The 20244-nt window shown below is 52.7% G+C and overlaps 3 protein-coding genes and 3 non-coding genes across 8 annotated transcripts; 2 read left to right on the plus strand and 4 right to left on the minus strand.

Annotated features, from left to right (window-relative positions):
* Positions 1–53: 53 nt before the first annotated feature.
* Positions 54–3102, minus strand: RPL23A (ribosomal protein L23a). Its single transcript, XM_047081106.1, has 5 exons — positions 3067–3102; positions 2284–2467; positions 826–1002; positions 325–394; positions 54–113 (listed from the first exon to the last, which is right to left on the minus strand). Exons 1-5 carry the CDS (start codon positions 3089–3091, stop codon positions 99–101), a joined length of 471 nt encoding a protein of 156 aa, XP_046937062.1. The 5' UTR covers positions 3092–3102; the 3' UTR covers positions 54–98.
* LOC124513636 (small nucleolar RNA SNORD42) lies at positions 469–517 on the minus strand. The gene has a single exon (XR_006962467.1). It is a non-coding gene; the product is annotated as a small nucleolar RNA SNORD42 (small nucleolar RNA).
* LOC124513642 (small nucleolar RNA Z17) lies at positions 1089–1160 on the minus strand. The gene has a single exon (XR_006962471.1). It is a non-coding gene; the product is annotated as a small nucleolar RNA Z17 (small nucleolar RNA).
* LOC124513635 (small nucleolar RNA SNORD42) lies at positions 2552–2618 on the minus strand. Its single transcript, XR_006962466.1, has one exon. It is a non-coding gene; the product is annotated as a small nucleolar RNA SNORD42 (small nucleolar RNA).
* A 1466-nt stretch (positions 3103–4568) lies between the features above and the next one.
* Positions 4569–8207, plus strand: RAB34 (RAB34, member RAS oncogene family). Of its 3 annotated transcripts, none has more exons than XM_047081506.1 (11): positions 4569–4703; positions 5503–5592; positions 5800–5891; positions 6769–6834; positions 6938–7039; positions 7146–7210; positions 7322–7373; positions 7561–7642; positions 7727–7817; positions 7950–8057; positions 8140–8207. In XM_047081506.1, exons 1-11 carry the CDS (start codon positions 4569–4571, stop codon positions 8205–8207), a joined length of 951 nt encoding a protein of 316 aa, XP_046937462.1. The 3 variants fall into 3 exon arrangements, with proteins under 3 accessions (XP_046937462.1, XP_046937463.1, XP_046937464.1); XM_047081507.1 differs by having other exon boundaries at positions 7561–7618; XM_047081508.1 differs by lacking the exons at positions 4569–4703; positions 6769–6834 and having other exon boundaries at positions 5539–5592.
* Positions 8208–14120: 5913 nt separating this feature from the next.
* Positions 14121–18915, plus strand: PROCA1 (protein interacting with cyclin A1). The gene is made up of 5 exons (XM_047081747.1): positions 14121–14425; positions 17040–17090; positions 17422–17557; positions 17834–17992; positions 18091–18915. Exons 1-5 carry the CDS (start codon positions 14287–14289, stop codon positions 18770–18772), a joined length of 1167 nt encoding a protein of 388 aa, XP_046937703.1. The 5' UTR covers positions 14121–14286; the 3' UTR covers positions 18773–18915.
* Positions 18916–20244: the final 1329 nt, after the last annotated feature.

The raw sequence follows: 20244 nt of genomic DNA on the forward strand, positions 1-20244 counted from the left end.
ACACCACAGTATGGCCTTCCTGAAGCCCAACCAGAAATCAACAGAGAAACATATATGTTGAAAAAATTTATATTTAGATTTAGCCAGCTGGACTCAGTTTAGATGATCCCAATCTGAAAAACAAAAGGGGAGCTTTGTTACTGGGAGATAAAATGTGAAGATTAAGCTGGAAGGTCATGATTAAAAAGCAAAAATAAGGCAAGGAAAGTGCCTATTAAGGATAGGGGTGCAGTCATTTAAGACTAAATCAGCAAGTCAGGTTTTGGTCAGTAATGGACACATCACTTGCACTTCGGGGGTGAGTTAACAGCAAAGGAAGCTTACTTTGTTGGCAACATCCAAAGCATCATAGTCAGGAGCCAGTCGAACATATGCTTTCTTTTCTCCATCGGGCCTAGGATGAAGGAAGCTTTAGTTCCCGCTGTTCTCACAGCCCCCAAACCCTCCCTTCTTCCCCTAGTCTTTATGGCACATCAGTGGTTCCTTTGTCCATGTCAGTCTTTTCCAGCATTTGCACAGGAGGCTAGGGATGCCACCAAGCCACAAATGAAGTCAACTCCCTTTTACATGGAACACCATATAACATTTTAAAACTTAACTCCAAGTAATCTGACATAAATTTTATCTTACTCTAGGGCCTGTCTAGAGGTATAGGGATCAAGAAAATGAACACTAACTCCATACATCAAGTCCTAGAGGCAGGAGAACTAATGTGTCCTCTAAAGTCTGTATAGATACAAAGGACTAACTACAGCAGAAATCACTCATTTCTCAAGGCTTGCAAGCTGTGAAACCTACTGACTCCATGCAGATTTCTTGGCTCACCTGATCAGAGTGTTGACCTTGGCCACATCAATGTCATAGAGTTTCTTCACGGCCTGTTTGATCTGGTGCTTGTTGGCCTTGACATCCACAATGAACACAAGAGTGTTGTTGTCTTCTATTTTCTTCATGGCCGACTCTGTAGTCAGGGGGAACTTGATGATGGCATAGTGGTCAAGCCTGGGGAAGAGGCAAAATGGTGTCATCTGGCCTGGGTCCAATAAAAGGATTAGGTCTCTTTTAGATCTCAAAGCCAGAAGAGCCCAGGTGCATCAGACAATAAAGTAGCAATCATTTTTGTCAGACTTTGGTCGCTAAACAGTGTCATCATCTGCACCCTGTAACTTAGGGACCTGGAACCTCAGCCTGGGGGACAGAACCCTGTACTCTTCTGCTTGAACGACTTTCACCCTTTAAGTGATTAAAGAATCAGCTCTGAGTTCCAACCCCCCCCATTATTTATTTGACCTCAACATTTTGGAGGGCAAACTTCTGGGAGAAAACTTGACACCTCTGAGGTTAAACAACTTACCCCTAGAGCACAAAGCTGGACTATGGGATCTTAAAACCCAGGCTAGAGTTCCAAAGAATGTTGGTGCTTCATCAGGAGATTAGCCAGACATTTCTGCTCCCTCTGGTTGGTGAAAACTGGTTTGAGGGCCATCAACTGAGAGCAACCCTTATTTACAGCCTAAGTTAAAACTACAGTGGCTTGAACACACCTACAACACAGCTTTCCCCCTGAAATTCAGAGAAACAAGTCTCCATTCACCTGGACACCTGCTTCCTGTTTTAAAGCTAGACATCAGGTCTCAACCTCTCCTCACACTAACTCCTAGGTCCAAATTGGGCAGAACCCACTCCTGCCTTTTTCTTAGGAAAGCAGTGGGAGGTGGCAATTATTACTGGTGTTTTAATCTGTGGCCCTTAAGGTCAGTTATTACCAGTAGTGTGGCAAATACTCAAAAACTCCAACCCTCCCCTCCTCCCAACTATTCCTTGAGTTTAACGAGTTGAGAGTAAATGAGAAGCTTCTACACACCGCTGCAGGCCTTCTCTGATTAATACAGATTATTAAATATCCTTATCAACCTAGAATCATCCCACACTGTCACCATCAAGGACTGTCCCCTACAGTAATAGGGAACTCCAAAACAAAAGCATGTATCAAAGTCCTACTATATACTCCAAGAAAGCAGACTTTAAAACCCTGGCCATATGCGAAGCAATAATTAACCTAATAACCAGAAGTCACTGAGTTGTCTTAAACAAAGCCTTCCAATGTTGTCAAAATGCCTCCTCTTGTCCTTAAATAGGGCATTAACAATCTCTTCACACTATTAAGAGACGCACACTAGGTACCAACAGATATTTGACAAGGCGTGCTGTAGGTCTGGTAAATTTCCAAATTACGAATGGAGGATACCCAGTATCTTTTCATGGGAAAGGGGCAGTACTGACTTGTTTCTCCTGGGGGCGCTCTTTCGAGGATATTTGGGCTGTCTTCGGAGACGCAGTGTCTTGGGCCGTCGGAATGTAGGTGACGTACGGATCTTCTTTTTTTTATGACTGTGGACGCCTTTCAGCACTGCTTTCTTGGCCTTCAAGGCCTTTGCTTTGGCTTCGGCTTTGGGAGGGGCAGGGGCTAAAATAAAGAATATGAAGGCACGGGATTCAGAAACCATTCACTTCCGTCCTCAAGACCCCTAGCGGGCGCTCCAAGGCACACGTGCATCAGCGGTTCCTTTGAAGACATCACAAGTCTCAGGAGGTTACAATTTTTCCATCATATGCACGGTACTGGGGCGAACTTGGAATAACTCCAGCGATACGACGAAAAAAAAAAAAACACCTAGCAATGATCGAATGCTTGATACTTGACAACATATACTCTAATAGTTTTAACTGTTCATAGCCCCGTCTAACACGTGGAAAAAAGGAAAATTAGGTGCGGACAACTCAGGTCTGGAGACATGAAACTCCGGCCTATGAATGCGTGTAGTTCCCCAAAGCCAACAGTCTGGCAGCCCCGACAGGTGGTGGCGGCCGGACTTGCCTCCCCAAACCCTGTCACGGAGCTCAGCCCATGCGGCTGGGCCCACGCGCGCCGTAGAGTGGCAGAATGCTAGAAGCAGCTCCGGAGCAGACACCCCAAGAACTAGCTCAGCCTCCATCCTCCCAGTTTGTTCACTCTGCGGGAATCCCAGGCCAACTAGCCGCGGTACCCCCAGCCCCAGCACAGACCTTCCTTCTTCGCCTTCGGCGCCATCTTCGTGAAAAGGATTTCCGAGGCTTGTTTCCAGGGGCTTATAGAGCCAAGTCTCACGGAAGAATCGCGATAGTTTTCATTTAAAGCTCATTGGATAATCTATGGCGCGGAGACCGCCGGGAATGGTAGTTAGGTTTAGTTTCCTCCCCAGAGTGATTAAGCATGCTCCACCTCTTCCCTCGAAAGACACTATAGCTTCTTGGGAATTGTAGTGTTTTGGAGACACGTGTTTATTTGCTGCTGCGGGTGGATGGTGGATGGTGCAGCCAGCTGCCGCTTGCGTTTGGTCCTGAGCGCTTTCCATCTTGAGGAAAGAGGATCGTAGTTGCAGGAGACAGTAACGCTGAAAACTGAAGTGAATATAATTAGGTTGATTTGGAGAGTAAAGAGAAGTTCTAGAACGTTAGAGCAGAATTTGGTTCAAGTCCTTCAAACAACATCTGTAGAAATTTGGGTCCAGAGAGGGGATGTAGTTTATCAATAACAGTGATTTGGTGTTAGAAAAAGTCAAGGGGAGCCTAGGTGGCTGCCGGTTAAGCGTGGGACTCTTGATTTTGGCTCAGGTCATGATCTCACGGTTGGGGAGTTGGAGCCCCACATTGACAGTTTGGAGCCCGCTTGGGATTTTCTCTCTGCCACGCCCCCATGTTTGCGCGCTCGCGGGCTCTCTCTCTGTCTCAAAATAAGTAAGTAAACATTTTTTAAAAATTAAAAAAGAAAGAAAGAAAGAAAAGTTTGAGTCAGGCAGAGGGGAAGAGGAAAGTATCCGAGGAGGTAGAAGGTGGCCACATCTGCCCCTCTTTACCTGTGACAGTCAGATTTTGTGTGTTTTCCCAATAATACTCTTGAAACTCTACCAATATTCCAAACACCCAGTGTACAGATTTCTCCAGGATTTGCTAATTCTTGTGAATAATTTCATTTACAGTCCCCTCCCTTTAAGTAGTCCTCCCATCCTTGCTTCAGTCATGTTTGCATCCTCAAAATCAGTTCCTGACACAGAGCAAGTTTTAGTAAAGCTCAGGTTTGCTTCTGTGAGGGTCTGTGTCTATCCCACCTCCACCCTGACCTTTCTTTCTTCCTCCTCTCCTCTTTGGAGCCAGGGCTCCCCCTTTGACAGTGAGAATTATTGTGTGCCACACCCCTCTTTTATCCTGCAGAACGGAAAAGTTGTCCTTGAGGGTTGGTTCCAATGGGACTAGAGAGAACGCCTATACCAGAGCGAAGGCCCCATGTCCCAAAGCGGTGACCTACCCAAAGGGCAGAGTTTCAGGTCTACCTACCCCTTCTTTATCTTCCATCCAGGCGTGGTCTTCAGCCTCCCCACCCGTCAATCTACACCGCTTTGAAGGAAAAGACACCAGACTTCAGACGTCTCTTTTCTCGGTGAGCATCCCATTCCGACCCTGGCATCCCCTGTGTGCTTCCCCCCACCCCATCCTATCCCAGGGCAGAAGGGCGAGCGAGGGCAGACTCTATGAGTCACGTCCTGGGCCTGGAGTTGAGGAGGGAAGCGCCGCCTCTCCTCGGGCCCCTTCTCTCCTCCTTTCCCCTCCCCGCGGGTTCCTGGCCTAGCCAGATACTGCGCAGCAATCACGGTTCTCCATCACCAGTTTGCCTGGGTAAGGGTCCCCTTGAAGCCGCAGCCCGGCACAGAGTTGCAAGGGAGAGCAACCTGGGAGACCTCGATCTGGACAGGTTCCAGCCTGCGTGGAGGCGGTCCCGGTGCCCGTGGGGCATCTGGAAGGGTAGCCAGAGCTGGGGCAGCGCAGTGGGGAGGAGAGGAGGGGAGGTTGGGACAGCCCGCGAGGCCGGGAGCTGCCGGGAGAGGGGCGGGGGGCGGCCCTTCTCCAGGAATTTCCGGGGATCATGTTACAGCGCTCGCGGAGGGAGAGCTGAGTGGGACGCCAGGTCCTGCTGCGGTCTGGGACCCAGGCCCCCTCCTCCAGCAGCCCGCGGGCCTTGCAGCGCCATCCCTGAGCACACTGACCCCGTGCGGCGGGGCCGCTCCGCGCCCCCAGGCAGCTCTGTTATGGTAGGGCCGCCTGAACCCCGAGTTGTCGTCGGGTCACCGCGGCCCCGAGTCATTGTAGGAACTATCCGACCCCGAGTTATTGTGGGGTCTGCGCGGGCCCGGCCCCCTCCGGACGGGACTTCCCGCCCCCATTTGGCGGCGGAGGAGTCTCCCCGCCCCCGAGTCATCCTCGGGACCCCCCGGGCCCGGGTGATTGTGGGTTCGCCCCGGCCTCGGATGATTGTTTCATCCCCGTGGCCCGCTGTGGTCGTAGCGTCTCCGAGGCCGCGAGCTCCTGGAGGCTCCCCGTGGCCCAGAGTTATAGTCGGGACACCTCGGTCGCGGGTGATTGTCGGGTCTCCACGGGCCCGGGTCGCTGGGGCGGATCAGGCTCCAGTGCCTTCTCGGGGCTCCCCGCAAGGCCGTAGGCGAGATGAACATTCTGGCGCCGGTGCGGAGGGACCGCGTCCTGGCGGAGCTGCCCCAGGTAGGCTCCAGGGCCACGTCGGGCTTCTGGCTGCGGTGGGGTGTGGGCGGGAGGAGGCGGCACCAGATCAGTTAGAGGCTTGGGCCCAGCCCTGCCACCCGGCTAGGTCGGCTGCTTCTGGGTGGTCCCCTACCCCCGCCCAGCGCAGCTTGGCTGCGGGACAGGGGCCAGGAGTGGGTGAGTCCCATTTTCTTCGATCCCTCTCAGTGCCTGAGGAAGGAGGCCGCTTTGCACGTGCACAGAGACTTCAACCCCCGCGTCACCTGCGCCTGCCAGGAGCACCGGACAGGCACCGTGGGGTGAGTTAGACACCCTTAACAAAGAAAGGAAGGCTCAGGAAACCCTGTAGTCAAAGCTAGGGTGCACAAGCACCCCTGGGGCTCCATTTCAGCTTCTCCCAGCTATATATGGTTATTCCCCCTTTTTATATCCACGTGTTCTCCCTTTTCTTCCCAGCAAGCTTGTGATGAGTCCTATGAAATGGGGTGGGGTAGAAAGGTGGTAGTTCACTTCCTGAAACAGAAGGTGTGCAAGGGGGAGGTGCGGGGCTGGTGTGGTCAGGAGCTCAGCTTCCCACATACCATACATTTGAGCCCTAGGGCAGGGGGATGTGCCTGGAGGGATGTGTCCCATTATGGGTAAAAGAAGGTAATACTAATAACACTTGCCAACCATTAACTGAGCATTTACTATGTGCCCGGGCAGTGTGTTGGTTACTATTATTGTATTTTATTAAATGGAAAACACCATCACTTTTAAGCTGTATCCTGATTTCAGAGATGTTATCAAATGTATGTGTGGAGGCTGAAGGGGAGGTATGTCTCAGAATATAGGACATTGATCTTATTTCAATTGTCACAACAACCCAATAGAATATATACTAAATCTTTACCTAACACATGTTGAAACTGAGGCTCAGAGAGGCCAAGTAACTTGTCCAAAGTCACACAGCTAGTAAATGTAAGAACTGGGATTCCAATTCATGTTTCTTTGATGCTGAAGCAGAAAACACTCCTCCCCAGCAAGTGTGTCCAGGCAAGCTGCCTGGGAGGCCCCGTGCCTATGGTAACCCCAGCCTGGGTGCTGCTAACGTTATAGATCTAGTACGGAACATTGAGACTCTCTAGGTTGCAAGAGTTAGTGCTCATTCCTCCTGCCCACCTTTGTGTCCTGCAGATTTAAGATCTCCAAAGTCATTGTGGTGGGGGACCTGTCCGTAGGGAAGACTTGTCTCATTAATAGGTAAGAAGGCACCTCTAGTTGGGCTGGTTTGGGCCGGGCAGGGTTCAGCCAGACCTAGCCAGGTGGACTGGGCTCAGGGCCAGAGCATCTGGTACTCCTGCAGGTTCTGCAAAGATACTTTTGATAAGAATTACAAGGCCACCATTGGAGTGGACTTTGAGATGGAACGATTTGAGGTGTTGGGCGTCCCCTTCAGTCTGCAGCTGTGAGTGCTTTCTCCATACCTTCCAGCCATTCCTTCCCCCAGCACCTATACCCCACCTCACAGGCCCCTCCCACATACCCATGTTTTACCCCCTGCTTCCTCCCAGCTGGGATACTGCTGGACAGGAGAGGTTCAAATGCATTGCATCAACCTATTACCGAGGGGCTCAAGGTAAGGGCGGGGGTGAGATGGGGCAGGTGGGTGTTCCTGGCCTCCAATCTAGGACTTGGGGGGATTTGGGAAATGAGCCAGTAATGTCAGCTGTTTTTGTCACTTTTCCAGCCATCATCATTGTCTTCAACCTGAATGATGTGGCCTCCCTGGAACATACCAAGTATGTAGGGATGCTGCACTGTAATGGGGGCTTTGGGAAGAGAGGGTTCAGAAAAGAGGGGTGGTCAGGTATATCAGTAATGAAGAAGAATGCATCGGGGACCAGAGAGAGGGTAACGGGCATATGAGTGACAGCAGGAGGAGCCTGTCCAGCTCACTCATCCTTGATTGTCTACCCTCTATGGCAGGCAGTGGCTAGCTGATGCACTCAAGGAGAACGACCCTTCCAGTGTGCTTCTCTTCCTCGTGGGTTCCAAGAAGGACTTGAGTGTAAGTGTGCCAGTCAGGGGGTACTTCCATTTTGATGAGGGGTTCCTCCCCAACCCTTGCCGTCTGACTCTGCCCTTCTGTCAGACTCCTGCTCAGTATATGCTAATGGAGAAAGACGCACTCAAGGTGGCCCAAGACATGAAGGCTGAGTACTGGGCGGTCTCATCTCTCACTGGTGAGTCAGCAGCTTCAGGTCTTTTGAAATGGCACTCCCGCCTACCTGGCCTCTCATTCCTCTACCTTCAGCTGTGCCCAGTGACCCCAGGCTTGGAACTGCCCCTAAGCACCCGTTTGCTCCACGTGTCAGGTGAAAATGTCCGGGAATTCTTCTTCCGTGTGGCGGCACTGACCTTTGAGGCCAACGTGCTGGCTGAGCTGGAGAAATCGGGGGCCCGGCGCATTGGGGATGTTGTCCGTGAGTGCCTACCTGGATGAGGGTGGCAGAGAGCACGGGGAACCTCTCATCCCTGCCTCACATATTTCCCACCCTTCTTCAGGCATCAACAGTGATGACAGCAACCTTTACCTAACTGCCAACAAGAAGAAGCCCACGTGCTGCCCGTGAGCGGTAAGGGGACGGTCGAGAGACTGGCCAGCCCTGGGGCACTGTGCCACCTTGATTGCCCTAGAGCTCGACCCTGGACATTTGCACTGATTGTTTTTCCAGACCAAAGAGCTGCCCCTTCGTGGCAGTACCCCTGGAGGGGTAGCAGGGACCATGCTAGTCACTTCCTGCCCCAGACACCATGCCAAAGACTAGATGTCCTCCCTCCCCAGGGGCTCTCCGGGCTGCCCAGCAGTGGGGAGGTAGTCCCTGCTGCTTTTGCTTAGCCTGCTGGACCCCTTGAGTATGAGGATGCTTAATGATCCAAGCCTTACACTGTGCCTTATGCATTAAAATCTCTGTTATTAGCAGTTTGGGGACTGGAGTCCTTTGTTGGGGATGAGGGATGTGGAATGGGCAGAACTGTATGACTGTCTTGGGACCGGAGCTTCCTGTGGGATTCTGGCCATACCTGACCCCTGGGCAGGCCTCAGAAAGGCTGGGAGCTCAGGAACCAGATTTGGAGGGCTATCCTGGACTCTCAGTGTTTGGTTTTGAGAGCTCTTTCCTTTGGTTCCTTATCCCCACCTGTGTCCTCCTACTTGGTGCTTGTTCCCAGATTTCTTCCATTGGATACTTTCTTCTTTTTTTTCCATCCTCTTCCTACCTTCCCTTCCTACTTCTCTGGGGGCGCCTGGGTGGCTCAGTTGGTTAAATGTCCTACTTGTGCTCAGGTCATGATCTCATGGTTCGAGCCCCACATTGCACTCTCAACTGTCAGCGTGGAGCCTGCTTAGGATCCTCTGTCCCCCCCCCCCTCAAAAATAAACATTAAGAAAATACAATAAAATAAAAAATATTTCCCTGAGGGGAACACAGTAAGGAGTGACTGAGTTTTGCATGCTCTTTGGGTTGACCAGAAGACCCAGAGTGGGTATGGGCTTGGCTTTTACTCAGAAGATATGTTATCTAACAACTAACTATATTAGTGATATAAACATAAGTGTATGAGTAGTATCATTTAAAATTATTATTATTATTATTATTATTATTTATTGTTTATTTTTGAGAGAGAGACAGAGCAATAGAGTGGGAGAGGGGCAGAGAGGAGATACAGATGTGAAGTAGCCTCCAGGCTCTGAGTTGTCAGCACAGAGCCCAATGCTGGACTCAAACACACAAGCAGTGAGATCATGACCTGAGCCAAAGTTAGAGGCTTAACTGACTAAGCCTCTCATTTTACATTTTAAAACAGGATTAAAGGGGCGCCTGGGTGGCTCAATCAGTTGAACGTCCGACTTCAGCTCAGGTCATGATCTCATACTCTGTGAGTTCGAGCCCCGCGTCAGGCTCTGTGCTGACAGCTCAGAGCCTGGAGCCCGCTTCAGATTCTATGTCTCCCCTTCTCCCTGCCCCTCCCTTGCTCATGCTCTGTCTCTCTCTGTCTCAAAAATAAATAAAAACATTTAAAAAAATGAAAAAAAAAAGGATTAAATAACTAAGTTCAAAACAAAACAAAACAGTCTGGCTGGTTCAGTCGGTGGAGCATGCAACTCTTGACCTCAGGGTGTGAGTTCAAGCCCCATGTTGGGCCTAGAGCTTACTTAGAAAAAAGAAAAAGAAAAGAAAAACAGCTCATTTTTTCCCTTTTCAAAAAGAAAAAGGCATGCTCTGAGTCAGGAGGTTCCCCCATTTAAGTCCTCACTGTTCCCCTCAGAGAAGTATTTTTTTCCATCTCTCTTCCCTAACAGGACTGTGGTCATCACCTCTTGTCTTGTGGTGTTGCCCAGAGCCTGTATGTAACTCAATGGTGTGTGTGTGTGTGTGTGTGTGTGTGTGTGTGTGTGTGTGTGTGAAGCCTGCACTGCGGAACTGCTGTGGAATGTTTGTGCTTCATAGGGTGTGGGAGCAAGGATATGGTTCAATGTTCTGGGTGATGTCTGTGAGGGGCATGTGCATGTGTACATATGGCATTAGTCCACATGTGATGAGTAGACTTTTTATGTATGCATAGAGCAGGTTACTATGAATGCAGCCGGCTCTGCTCCCCCTCACAGGCAAGCCTATGGAGACACCTGAGTTTGCGGAATAAATAAAACACTACTAACACACATAAGAAGAGCTCTAAAAAAAGGAGGGGGGGGCGCCTGGGTGACTCAGTCGGTTAGGCGTCCCACTCTACATGATCTCACAGTTTGTGAGTTCGAGGCCCGCATGGGGCTCTGTGCTGACAGCCCGGAGCCTGGAGCCTGCTTCGGATTCTGTGTCTCATTCTCTCTGCCTCTCCCCAACGTGTGCTCTGTCTCTCAAAAATAAATACATTAAAAAAAATTAAGAAGAGCTCAAAAGCCTTAACTATTTTAATAATTGTTTTGGGGGAATTGTAACCAAGATCCTGGCTCTATGTGGACATCTTTATTGGCTGGTATTGTCTCTGGGACAGGGCGCCTGTGGGGGCCAGGAGCTGGGAAGGGGCTCTGGGGTGGGGGTGGGGTGCCACAAGGGGCTGGGAGCCGACATCAAGTCCTCACCTAGAGTGGTGGGCCTTGGACTCCTGTGGAGGGGCCTGAGGGCAGAGAGAGAGAGAGCGCGAACGCGCGTTGAGTGGGAGACTATGCTCCAGAGCGGGAGGGACCTCGGTAGGAGGCTGGGGGGAGGCGGGAGGGGCTCAAGGGCCGGGGCTGAGTTCCGAAGGGTTGGGAGGGGCTGGATTGCGACCGAAGCTTGAGGTTGAGAGAATGGCTGGGGCGGGGCTAAGAACGGGGATAGGGGCGGGGCTAAAATCTGGGGACAGGACTAAGAGCTGGGAGTAGGTCTGGAAAGAAACTAGGGATGGGACTGAGGGCTGGGCCTCAGCGGCCAAGCTAGGGTTTAGGCCTGAGAGAAAGGGGAGGTACTAAAATTAAAGGTGGGACAAAAAGGGGCCTGGAAGAGCTGGGAGGCCCCGGATGAAGAGCGCCGTTGAAGTTTAGATTGGGCTAACACAACGCAGAACCGGGGAAAGGTGGAGGGAGGGGTTGGGCAAGCATGAGGCGGAGTTAAGGGCTGGACTGGGGTGAAGCGGAGATTGGGGTTTACGGTTGCCTCGACCAAGCTGAGGTTCAGGATTGGACTTCTGCAAGGAAGAGTCTTGTAGCGACGAAGAACTGGGCTGAGCGATGTGGGTCAGGACGACACTGACGATGAAAAGGTGGACTAAGGAAAAGGCTAAGGACAATACCAGAGCCTGGGATGAGAACAGCACTGGTAAGGAAGGGGCGGGGCAGGAGTTTGGGGGTGGGTTTCGAGCTGGGGGCGTGGCACACAAGGACAGTGTAGAACTGGAAAGAGCCTGGAGAAGGAGGCGGGACCAGAGGCCGGGCTGGGCGGAGTTAGGGCCTGGGGGCGGGCTCACGCCGAGCCGCGGACCAATGATTGAGGACTGGGGTGCTGAGGCTCTGGGGAACGCCTGCGGGTTCGGCTGTGCCTGTCTGGCTGGAGCCCGAGCTGCTAACACGGGTTCTGTAGGCTGGAAGGCCTTGCCTTGTCGCAGCCGGGCCCCGGCTGCTGCCTAAGAAATTCGGGGCCTGTCTGGAGCCCTGGTCCAGCACCCACCCAGTCGCCAGGCTGGGGCAGGAGGTTTCATTGACTCTAAGGGGAGGAAGGAGTCTGGGGGTTCCACGCGTGACATCACAATCGCCTTCAGATGTGGGCGGAGCCGGAGCGGCATTTCCCAGGAGACTGTCCTGCCTTGCTCCCTCCTTCTCCCTTCTTCCTTTCCTTTCTCCCTTTCCCCCACCCTTCCTCCCCCATTCAGCTGCTTTGGTGCCCAACCTGGAACTCGGCCCCACCTGTGCCACAAGGTCAGGGGGAGTTCCTCAGCCCGCAGGACTGAGAAGATTCTGTACAAATGAGCATCACCTGTGAGTTTTGAGTTAGACCCCTGTTCTCCGGATGAATTACCTACCGAGAAAAAGACCACAAGCCTCCCTCTTCCTTTCAAGCTATCACTCTCCTCATTTCATTATGAAGCTCGCTCTGTGTCCCGCCACCATTATTTCTCCTGCAGGAGCGATGGACTGCTGCTTCAGTAGGAGCTCCCCTTCTGTCTGTGAAACTAGAGAGCAGATTGCCTTCCTCAGATCTGAGGAGAGTTACTAAATCTCACCCCTTGGCAAAAGGAGTTATGATTGTCAGGGCTTCTTGGGGTTTTGGGAAGAGTTAGTCAGTGGATCCTGTCTACAAGCCTCCTTCATGGTGACTCCGGAGACAGCAAAAACAGTGGAGTCAGATAAAGCAGAATTTGAATCCTGACACTGGCTCAGGTTCCTCTGACTCCTTCCGTCTGACCTTAGGGTGGAGGCTGGATATGGGAGGTTGTGAAGTCAGGAATGAGTAAAAACAGAGGATGAAGAATTGGCTGTGTTGGAGCTGGAAAACAGGTGCAGTAGGAAGTGACAGCTAGCAGGATGGGGTTTGGATAGGAACCCCAAGTAGACAGGGCTACAAGAGCACAGGTCATACAGAGCTCTTTCCTCTGCCATCTATTAACTTGTCTTTTTTTTTTTTAATGTTTTTTTTTTTAATTTTTATTTTTGAGACAGAGAGAGACAGAGCATGAACGGGGGGGGCGGGGGGGGGGCGGAGAGAGAGGGAGACACAGAATCTGAAGCAGGCTCCAGGCTCTGAGCTGTCAGCACAGAGCCCGACATGGGGCTCAAGCTCACGGACCATGAGATCATGACCTGAGCTGAAATTGGACACTTAACTGACAGAACCACCCAGGAACCCCTATTAACTTGTCTTTGAACAGGCTTTTTCCTGAGTCTCTGAGTCCCCATCCACAGACTGGATTGTGGTGGTGATTTAGAATCAAAAGCAGGGGCACCTGGGTGGCTCAGTCCATTGAGCGTCCGACTTCAGCTCAGGTCATGATCTCAGTCTGTGAGTTCAAGCCCCTCGTCGGGCTCTGTGCTGACAGCTCAGAGCCTGGAGCCTGCTTCTGATTCTGTGTCTCCCTCTCTCTCTGCCCCTCCCCTGCTCATGCTCTGTCTCTCTCTGTCTCAAAAATAAATAAAAACATTAGAATCAAAAGCATATTCTAAAAGCCCAGCACAGTGCGTAACATTGGGAGGATGCTCATCCTGGGTTAATTCTCTTTTCCTAGAAAAGTCCCTGGCTTTGAACCCTGGGCAGAACCTCCAATGCTGTAGCTTCTTTGTGTGTGGTTCCAATAGTGGGTTTATTCTATTTTACTCATAGTCTTCAAAAAAAAAAAAAAAAAAAAAAAAAAAAAAAAGACCAACCCAGTATTTACTGAGCACTTTTCAGAGGCAGATAAAATATGGGTTCTCAAGTTGCTGTGAAATAACTTCATGAAGTACCATGGCAGGGTAAAGGGTATACGACATGTGTGACCAATTCTACTTGGATAGCTAGCTTTGTTCTTTCCAAGGTGAACAGGTGTTTCTGGGGAGTGGGAGGCAGGAGAGAAAGAATGGAGAAGGGAGGGGTGGGAGGAAGGATGGATGGGTGAGAGAAACTTGTGACTGAGGAAGGAACCAGGGGCTGGGTCCTGGGGGGCCAGTTATGTCATGATAAGGAGTTTGCACCGCATCCTGAAGGCAGTGGAATGCTGTTAAACAGAAGGAATATAGTGGGCCAGTGCCCACTATATTGCAGGAGGCCCCTGCAGCTGTCTTAGAGATAATGAAGGTTTCAACCAACATAGAGGTAGGTATGGCGAGACTCGGATCATCAAGGTGGTGTGGAGGTGAGGTAAAGAATGATCCTTAGATTCCTAGCTGGGATGCCTATTCCTCTCTGAAATGGAAGAGACAAGAGATGGTTCATGGAAGGTAGGGAGAAGATGATAGGTTCGTGTGGGACATGCCAGCCTAAGAGGTTTGGGGAACGCCCAAGAGGATATTGACCGTGTGCTCAGGAAAAGCAGGCTGGATTGGAGACCCTGATTTGTGTCATTTTATTGGTGGATGTTTATTGGCGTCCCTCTCCTCACCCCTCCCCCAGCCCCTTGAGAGCAGGGACTGTTGGGTGCCTGTTTTAATTTCTGTATCTCCAGGGGGCTGGTGGAGCTTCTCAGGAGATGTTTGAAGAGTGAATGGCTGGTGGGAGGAAAGGGGTGCTGCTGCTGTTGCCACTCTGTACTCTCTCAGATGTAAACAGGTTACCCAGCTGGGAGAGACGACACCTGCTGGCTGGCGTGGCGTCTAGCACTGATGCGTCTACCTTCTCCGAAGGTGGGTTCAGGGAATCTCTGGCCCCAGGCTTCCCCACCACCCCTCACTTGGGAACGCTGATACCCCATGGCAGGCAAGAGGGAGGGAAGTGTTTGGTCCAAAAGGGGTCCCTCAGCTGCCCCGTCCCCACCCCCCATCCCTCACTTCTGCCAGGCAGGGAGGGCCCCTTCCTGGAGGCCACCATCACTCCCCTTTTTTTAAGTTTATTTATTTATTTTAAGACAAAGGGAGAGAGAGAGAGAGAGAGAGAGAGAGAGAGAGAGAGAGAGAGGGAGAGGGAGAGAGAATCCCAAATAGGCTCTGCACTGTCAGAGCCTGACACAGGCCTCGAACCCATGAACCTTGGGATCATGACCTGATCCTAAACCAAGAGTCAGACACAACCGACTGAGCCACCCAGGCGCTCCACCCCTGTCTTTGGCAAAGCACTTTATCATACACAAATTTCTCTGACATATGTGAACAGAGTCCTCCCAACAATCTTGCAAAATTAGTGATTTCCTCCATCCCCATTTTGTGGATAAGGAAATGAAAGCTCGGAGAGGTTACTTGCCCTAGGGCATCCAGCTAGTAAGTGACGGAGCCAAGACTAGTACTCAGGCCTGTCTGACTACAAGTTCAGGGCACTTGCCACTATGCTGCCTCTTGCCCCCAGTCAGCCAGCAGTGCTGAAGAAGGTGGTGGTGGTCTAAGGTCCGGCCTTACATGCCTTATTCCTCCCAGAATGGAGAAGGGGCATGGGAGAAGGACAAAGGGGTGCCATCAAGCGTATACAAGGGACCTGGGACCTTCATAGCCTGGTGAGGGAAGGAAAAGGTGGAGGAACGTGGGGCAGAGCTCACACCAAGCTGCTGCTCCCTTATCTCCCAAGTACTTTTTAAAATTTTTATTTTTATTTTTTTAATTTTTAAATGTTTTATTTTTGAGAGAGAGAGAGAGAGAGAGAAAGCTGAGCAGGGGAGGAGCAGAGAGAGACAAGGGGACAGAGGATCCAAAGCAGGCTCTGTGCTGAGACCAGACAGCCGATGTGGGGCTCGAGCCCATGAACTGTGAGATCATGACCTGAACTGAAGTTGAATGCTTAACCGACTGAGTCACCCAGGTGCCCCTCAAATACTTTTTAAAAAAAGTTTATTTTGGGGGGCACCTGGGTGGCTCAGTCGGTTAGCTCTCTGGCTTTGGCTCAGGTCATGATCTCACTGTTCCCCAGTTCAAGCCCCACATCAGGCTCTGTGGTGACAGCTCAGAGCCTGGAGCCTGCTTCTGATTCTGTGTCTCCCTCTCTCTGCCCCTCCCCCGCTCATGCTCCGTTCTCTCTCAAAAATAATAAAACATTTAAAAATAATGTTTATTTTTGAGAGAGAGATGTGTGTGCAGGAGGGGGAGGGGCAGAGAGAGGGAGAAAGAGAGACTCCCAAGCAGGCTCCACCTGCACTGTCAGCACAGAGCCCAACTCGGGGCTTGATCTCATCAACTGTGAAATCATGACCTGAGCCGAGATCAAGAGCTGGACACTTAACTGACTGAGCCACCGAGGTGCCCCTCAAGTATATTTTTTTTTATTTTTGAGAGAGCGAGCACACAGGGGAGGGGCAGAGAGAGAAGGGGACAGAGGATTTGAAGCTCTATGCTGACCACCAAAGAGCCTGATGGGGGGTCTAACTCACAAAGTGTGAGCTGAAGTCAGACCTTAGCTGAATGAGCCACCCAGACACCCCACCCCTCAAGTACTTTTAAGGCCACTTGGACTAACACACCCCCAGGCTGGGTTAACTCCTGGCTGGTGGTCAGGGTGAGGTTTTGTCCTGTTCCACCCCTCGTAGAGGCTAGATAAAGGCTCGGTCCTCCTGGCCTGTATGGAGGGAGGAAGCCAGCCAGAGGACCCCATACCAGCTTGTCCTGGAACTCATCAGTGCCTGCTCACTTCTTCCTCCAGGGGTGGGTGGAGCTGGGGTTCAAGGGGGACCTGCAGGAAGGTGCCCTGTCCTCTGTCCTGGTACATGGAGCCACTTGCAGGCTCACCTTTTAGATGGTGGCCTGAGGGAGAGCCATTGGTAGACTGGAGCTTTAGGCGGGGTCAGAGGGGAGGTGGTGGGGGTAGAGGCCGGGAGATTCCAGTGTGTCCAGGGCTTATGTTCACCTGGGTGAAAGATGTGGAGCTTTTCTCCAGGGCCTTCCCCAAATCCCAAATCCTCACCCCAGAGGCTTCTCCCCTGTGCCCTGGGACCTGTGCTGCCTACAAGAGGTGAAAGGGGTCAGGCTGGGGGCCGGTGTTTTAAGTCTGTGGCTCTGAGGACTGGGAGCGGGGAGAGATGGGATGGGGAATGGGACCTTGATGAGCGTGGAGCAGAGAAAGAATGGAGGGTGAGCATGTGGACAGAGAAGCGAGAAAAGTGAGGAGAGGTGTCAGGGGGAGGAGAGGCTTGGAGAAGAGGAGGGAAAGAAAGCACCAAAGTCAGGAGAGGCTGAGGAGCGGGACCTAATCTGCCTTTCACAGCAGGTCTTGGGGCTGGAGTGACTTCGGGGCTGAGGGGTAGGGGGTGGGTTTCCTGGCCTGTGCAGGGCAGGCTGGGGAGTCTGAAGGGGTGTTCCTGTCTGCCATGTGGCTCCACAGTCTGCTGGCCCGAGGACCTTCCAAGACCCAGGCAGCCCGTGGAGGGCCCAGGTAGGATAGGCTCCCAGAGGAGGCAGAGAGTGGGAGAGGTGGGTGGCACAGGGCAGCAAGGGGGACTCAGTAAGACATCTTCCTGGGGGTCTGTGGGGGGTGGGGCGCGGGGCGCGAGGGCAGACAGGCAGATGGGCGCAGGGGACCTGAGGGGGAAGAAAGGTACATAGTTCCCACTGGAGGGTTACCCGCCTGAAGCAGAAAGCTGCCAGAGGTGGTGGGGTGGCAGCAGGTGCATTTGGTGAAGCCTTTAGATTGAGCTATGGGAGGGGAGACCCAGGGGCATGCTGCTGCCACCGCCCCGGTGTGACCCAGACTCCTGCCCCCTCAGGTGAATTCAAGGACCCAGACAGGTGCTGCTGGAAACACAAACAGTGCACCGGGCACATCATCCACCCCTTCACCCCTGACTGTGGCCACCGTAGCCTGCACCTGCACTCTGTCAGCCACTGCGACTGTGATTCTAGGTAAGGGCCCTCCTTTTTGGGGGGCCCAGAGCCCAGGACAGACTCCTGGGCAGAGCCAGACCCAAACTTCCCCTGTGTTTCCCCGCTTCAGCTCTAACCTGGCACTGCCAGCCCAGCCCCGGCTTTGTAAACCTTGCTCTGCTCCAGAGCGATGGGAAGGTCTTTGGGCAGCCGGGGCTGAGCGGGGCAGAAGCCAGCTGTCCCTCAGGCTCCTCCCTCCGGGCCCCCAGGGGGTCACGGAGGCCTGGGAGCCACGCTGAGTCCTCTGTGTGGCAGGGTGAAGGACTGCTCAGAGAAGGCAAACAGCAGCAGCTCCCGAGACGTAGGCCCAACCTGCTCCCGAGATGTTGGCTCAACATGTTTAAACATCATCCAGTCCCCTTGCTTTGAGCTCATCCCAGAGGAAGAGTGTGTGCAGCGGTTCTGGTATGGCTGGTGAGTGCCAACAGGCTGACAGGGGCGGCACTAAGGGGCACCAGCCCCCCCCCCCACTCTGTGACAATCTTCTCTTTCCCTGTCCCCCTCCCTCCCAGGTGTAAAAGCTATAGGCCTGTCTCTGTGGCAGTGATCCACCATCCCATCCACCATGACTGTGGGGCAGAGGATCTGAATGAAGAAGAGGAGGAGGAGGAGGAGGAGGGGGAGGAAGAGGAGGAGGAAGAGGGAAGCAAGCCTCCCATCCCGACCCAGGTGGGGCCCGCCACCACACCCGCTGACACAGGTATGGGTGCAGTCACAGGTACCCCGGACTCAGCAGCTCCCATCACTATCTGGCGCTCTGAGAGCCCCACAGGGAAGTCCCAGGGCAATAAAGTGATCAAGAAGGTAAAGAAGAAAAAAGAAAAAGAGAAAGACAAGGAGGAGGAGACAGATGAGAAGGCAAAGCTGAAGAAAAAAGCCAAGAAGGGCAAACTGATGAAGAAGAAAAGCCCAGTTAAATCGGAATCTCCACCTCCAGACTTGACCCGATCAATAAGCCCAAGAGAGTTGGCCAGGATGTCAGAGTCCAGCCCAGACAGCCGGGAAGACCTGGAGAGTGAGGACAGTTACAATGACCCCAGGCGGGAGGAACCCTCCAGCGAGGATATTGTGGAGTCTTCATTGCCCAGGAAGAGAGAGAACACGGCCCAGGCTAAGAAACCCAGGGCGAAGGCCTCACCAGTCAAGAAGGTCAAGAGGAAATCTCCCCCAGCATCAAACCCCAATCTCAGTTGAGGCCAGGGCATCCAGGGTGAAGAATAAATGAGATCAAGCCTGTAGCTGACCCCCTGCTGCTATTCTCTCTCCCTCCAACCTGTCACTTCTGTGGGGAGGGTGTGGGTTCTGGACACAGCTGGAGCCGAGGGGTCAGGGGGCTGCCGGAGTTTCTGAAGGGTAATCTATCTTTCAGGAGGCAGTCCATGGGAAGGCAGGAGGGATGGCAAGGGAGGGGCACAGCCTGCTTCTCTGTAACATCCTAGGCTCAGGGCAAGAGAGGAGCACACCTGGGTGGGGTGGGAAGGAGGCGTCCCATCTCCTGGGAGACTGGTCTGTGTGAAATCCACTCGGGGACAGGCAGTACTGTCTGCAGTGATAGCCCTAATAAACTGAACCTTTTAACCCACTCTGTGCCACTGTGCCTGGCCTTTCCCTCCTCTAAGTGGCCCTTAGGGGGATGCTGGTAACACCAAAGGGAACATGATCTTCCCAGCTTGTGCTCCTGCTAGGCCCTTCTAGACCTCTGTGCTGAAGGGAATAGAACTGAGTTCCTGGCAGAAGACCAGCCCTTCCCTCCCAACTCTTGCTAACAGCCAAAGAGATCTTGAATGACAGGATGAAGTCAAGACAGGAAGCTCACCAAGTGTGGGCAGCAGTGACCTTTTCTGATTTCTCTGCTGAGCCCCAAATAGAGGAAAGGGAGGGGGAGAACCTCACTTTCTTAGCACCAACTTGCAAAGCTAGGAGAGGAGGCCCTTCTGAAGGAACACAGGAGACCAGGAGTCTGGAACAAAAAGAGGCAGTGAGGCAGGGGGAAGGGGCCAGGGCCAGGGTGTTGGCCGGTCCCAAGCAGGGAAGGCGGGGCGGGGACTGGCTTCCCCCACAACATCCCAGCACTTCCCTTTCCAGGGCGTGCGGGTGTGGTAGCAGGCGAGCATGGGGCCCATCCTGGGGCAGACATACTGGACTTGTGCAGAGGTACTATCGGAGACTGAGGCTCAGCTGGCAAAAAGAGTGAGGTAAGAGGTACAGGGGCTCAAGCTGAGAAGGGCCAAATTTACTCATGGCCCTTCCTTGCTGTGCCAGAGAAGGCTAGTGGGCAAGCAGATGGGGCGGGTATGTGAGAGCGTAGGGACAGCGGCTAACGTGTAGAGGACCGATGAGGTCCCAGGCCTCCCCTTGGCAGAGCGCTTTCACACATTCTCTGCCTCTGCAGCTGCCCCAGGGAGGCAGATGAGGCAGGTCACCATACAGAGATGGCTGGCTCGAGGACAACAGGAGTTCCCTCGGTTCCCTCAGGGCACAGGGCACAGGGCTGGGAAGTGGAGCACGGATTTGACCCGGGGCGGTCAGATACAGAAGCTGCTTGCTGTTGAGTCACTGCCTCTCTGATGGCCTGGAAGAACCAGGGGGAGCTGTCAGAGCTCCAAACCCAGCTTGGAAAGCCACCCTTCAAGAGCCGGAGCGTTGGAGAGAGAGGCTTTGCCAAA

Source organism: Lynx rufus, unplaced genomic scaffold (genome assembly GCF_022079265.1).
Source record: "Lynx rufus isolate CCGP_SWC_20201006 ecotype Redwood Valley unplaced genomic scaffold, mLynRuf1.p SCAF_18, whole genome shotgun sequence".
In the NCBI taxonomy this organism is placed as follows: domain Eukaryota; kingdom Metazoa; phylum Chordata; class Mammalia; order Carnivora; family Felidae; genus Lynx; species Lynx rufus.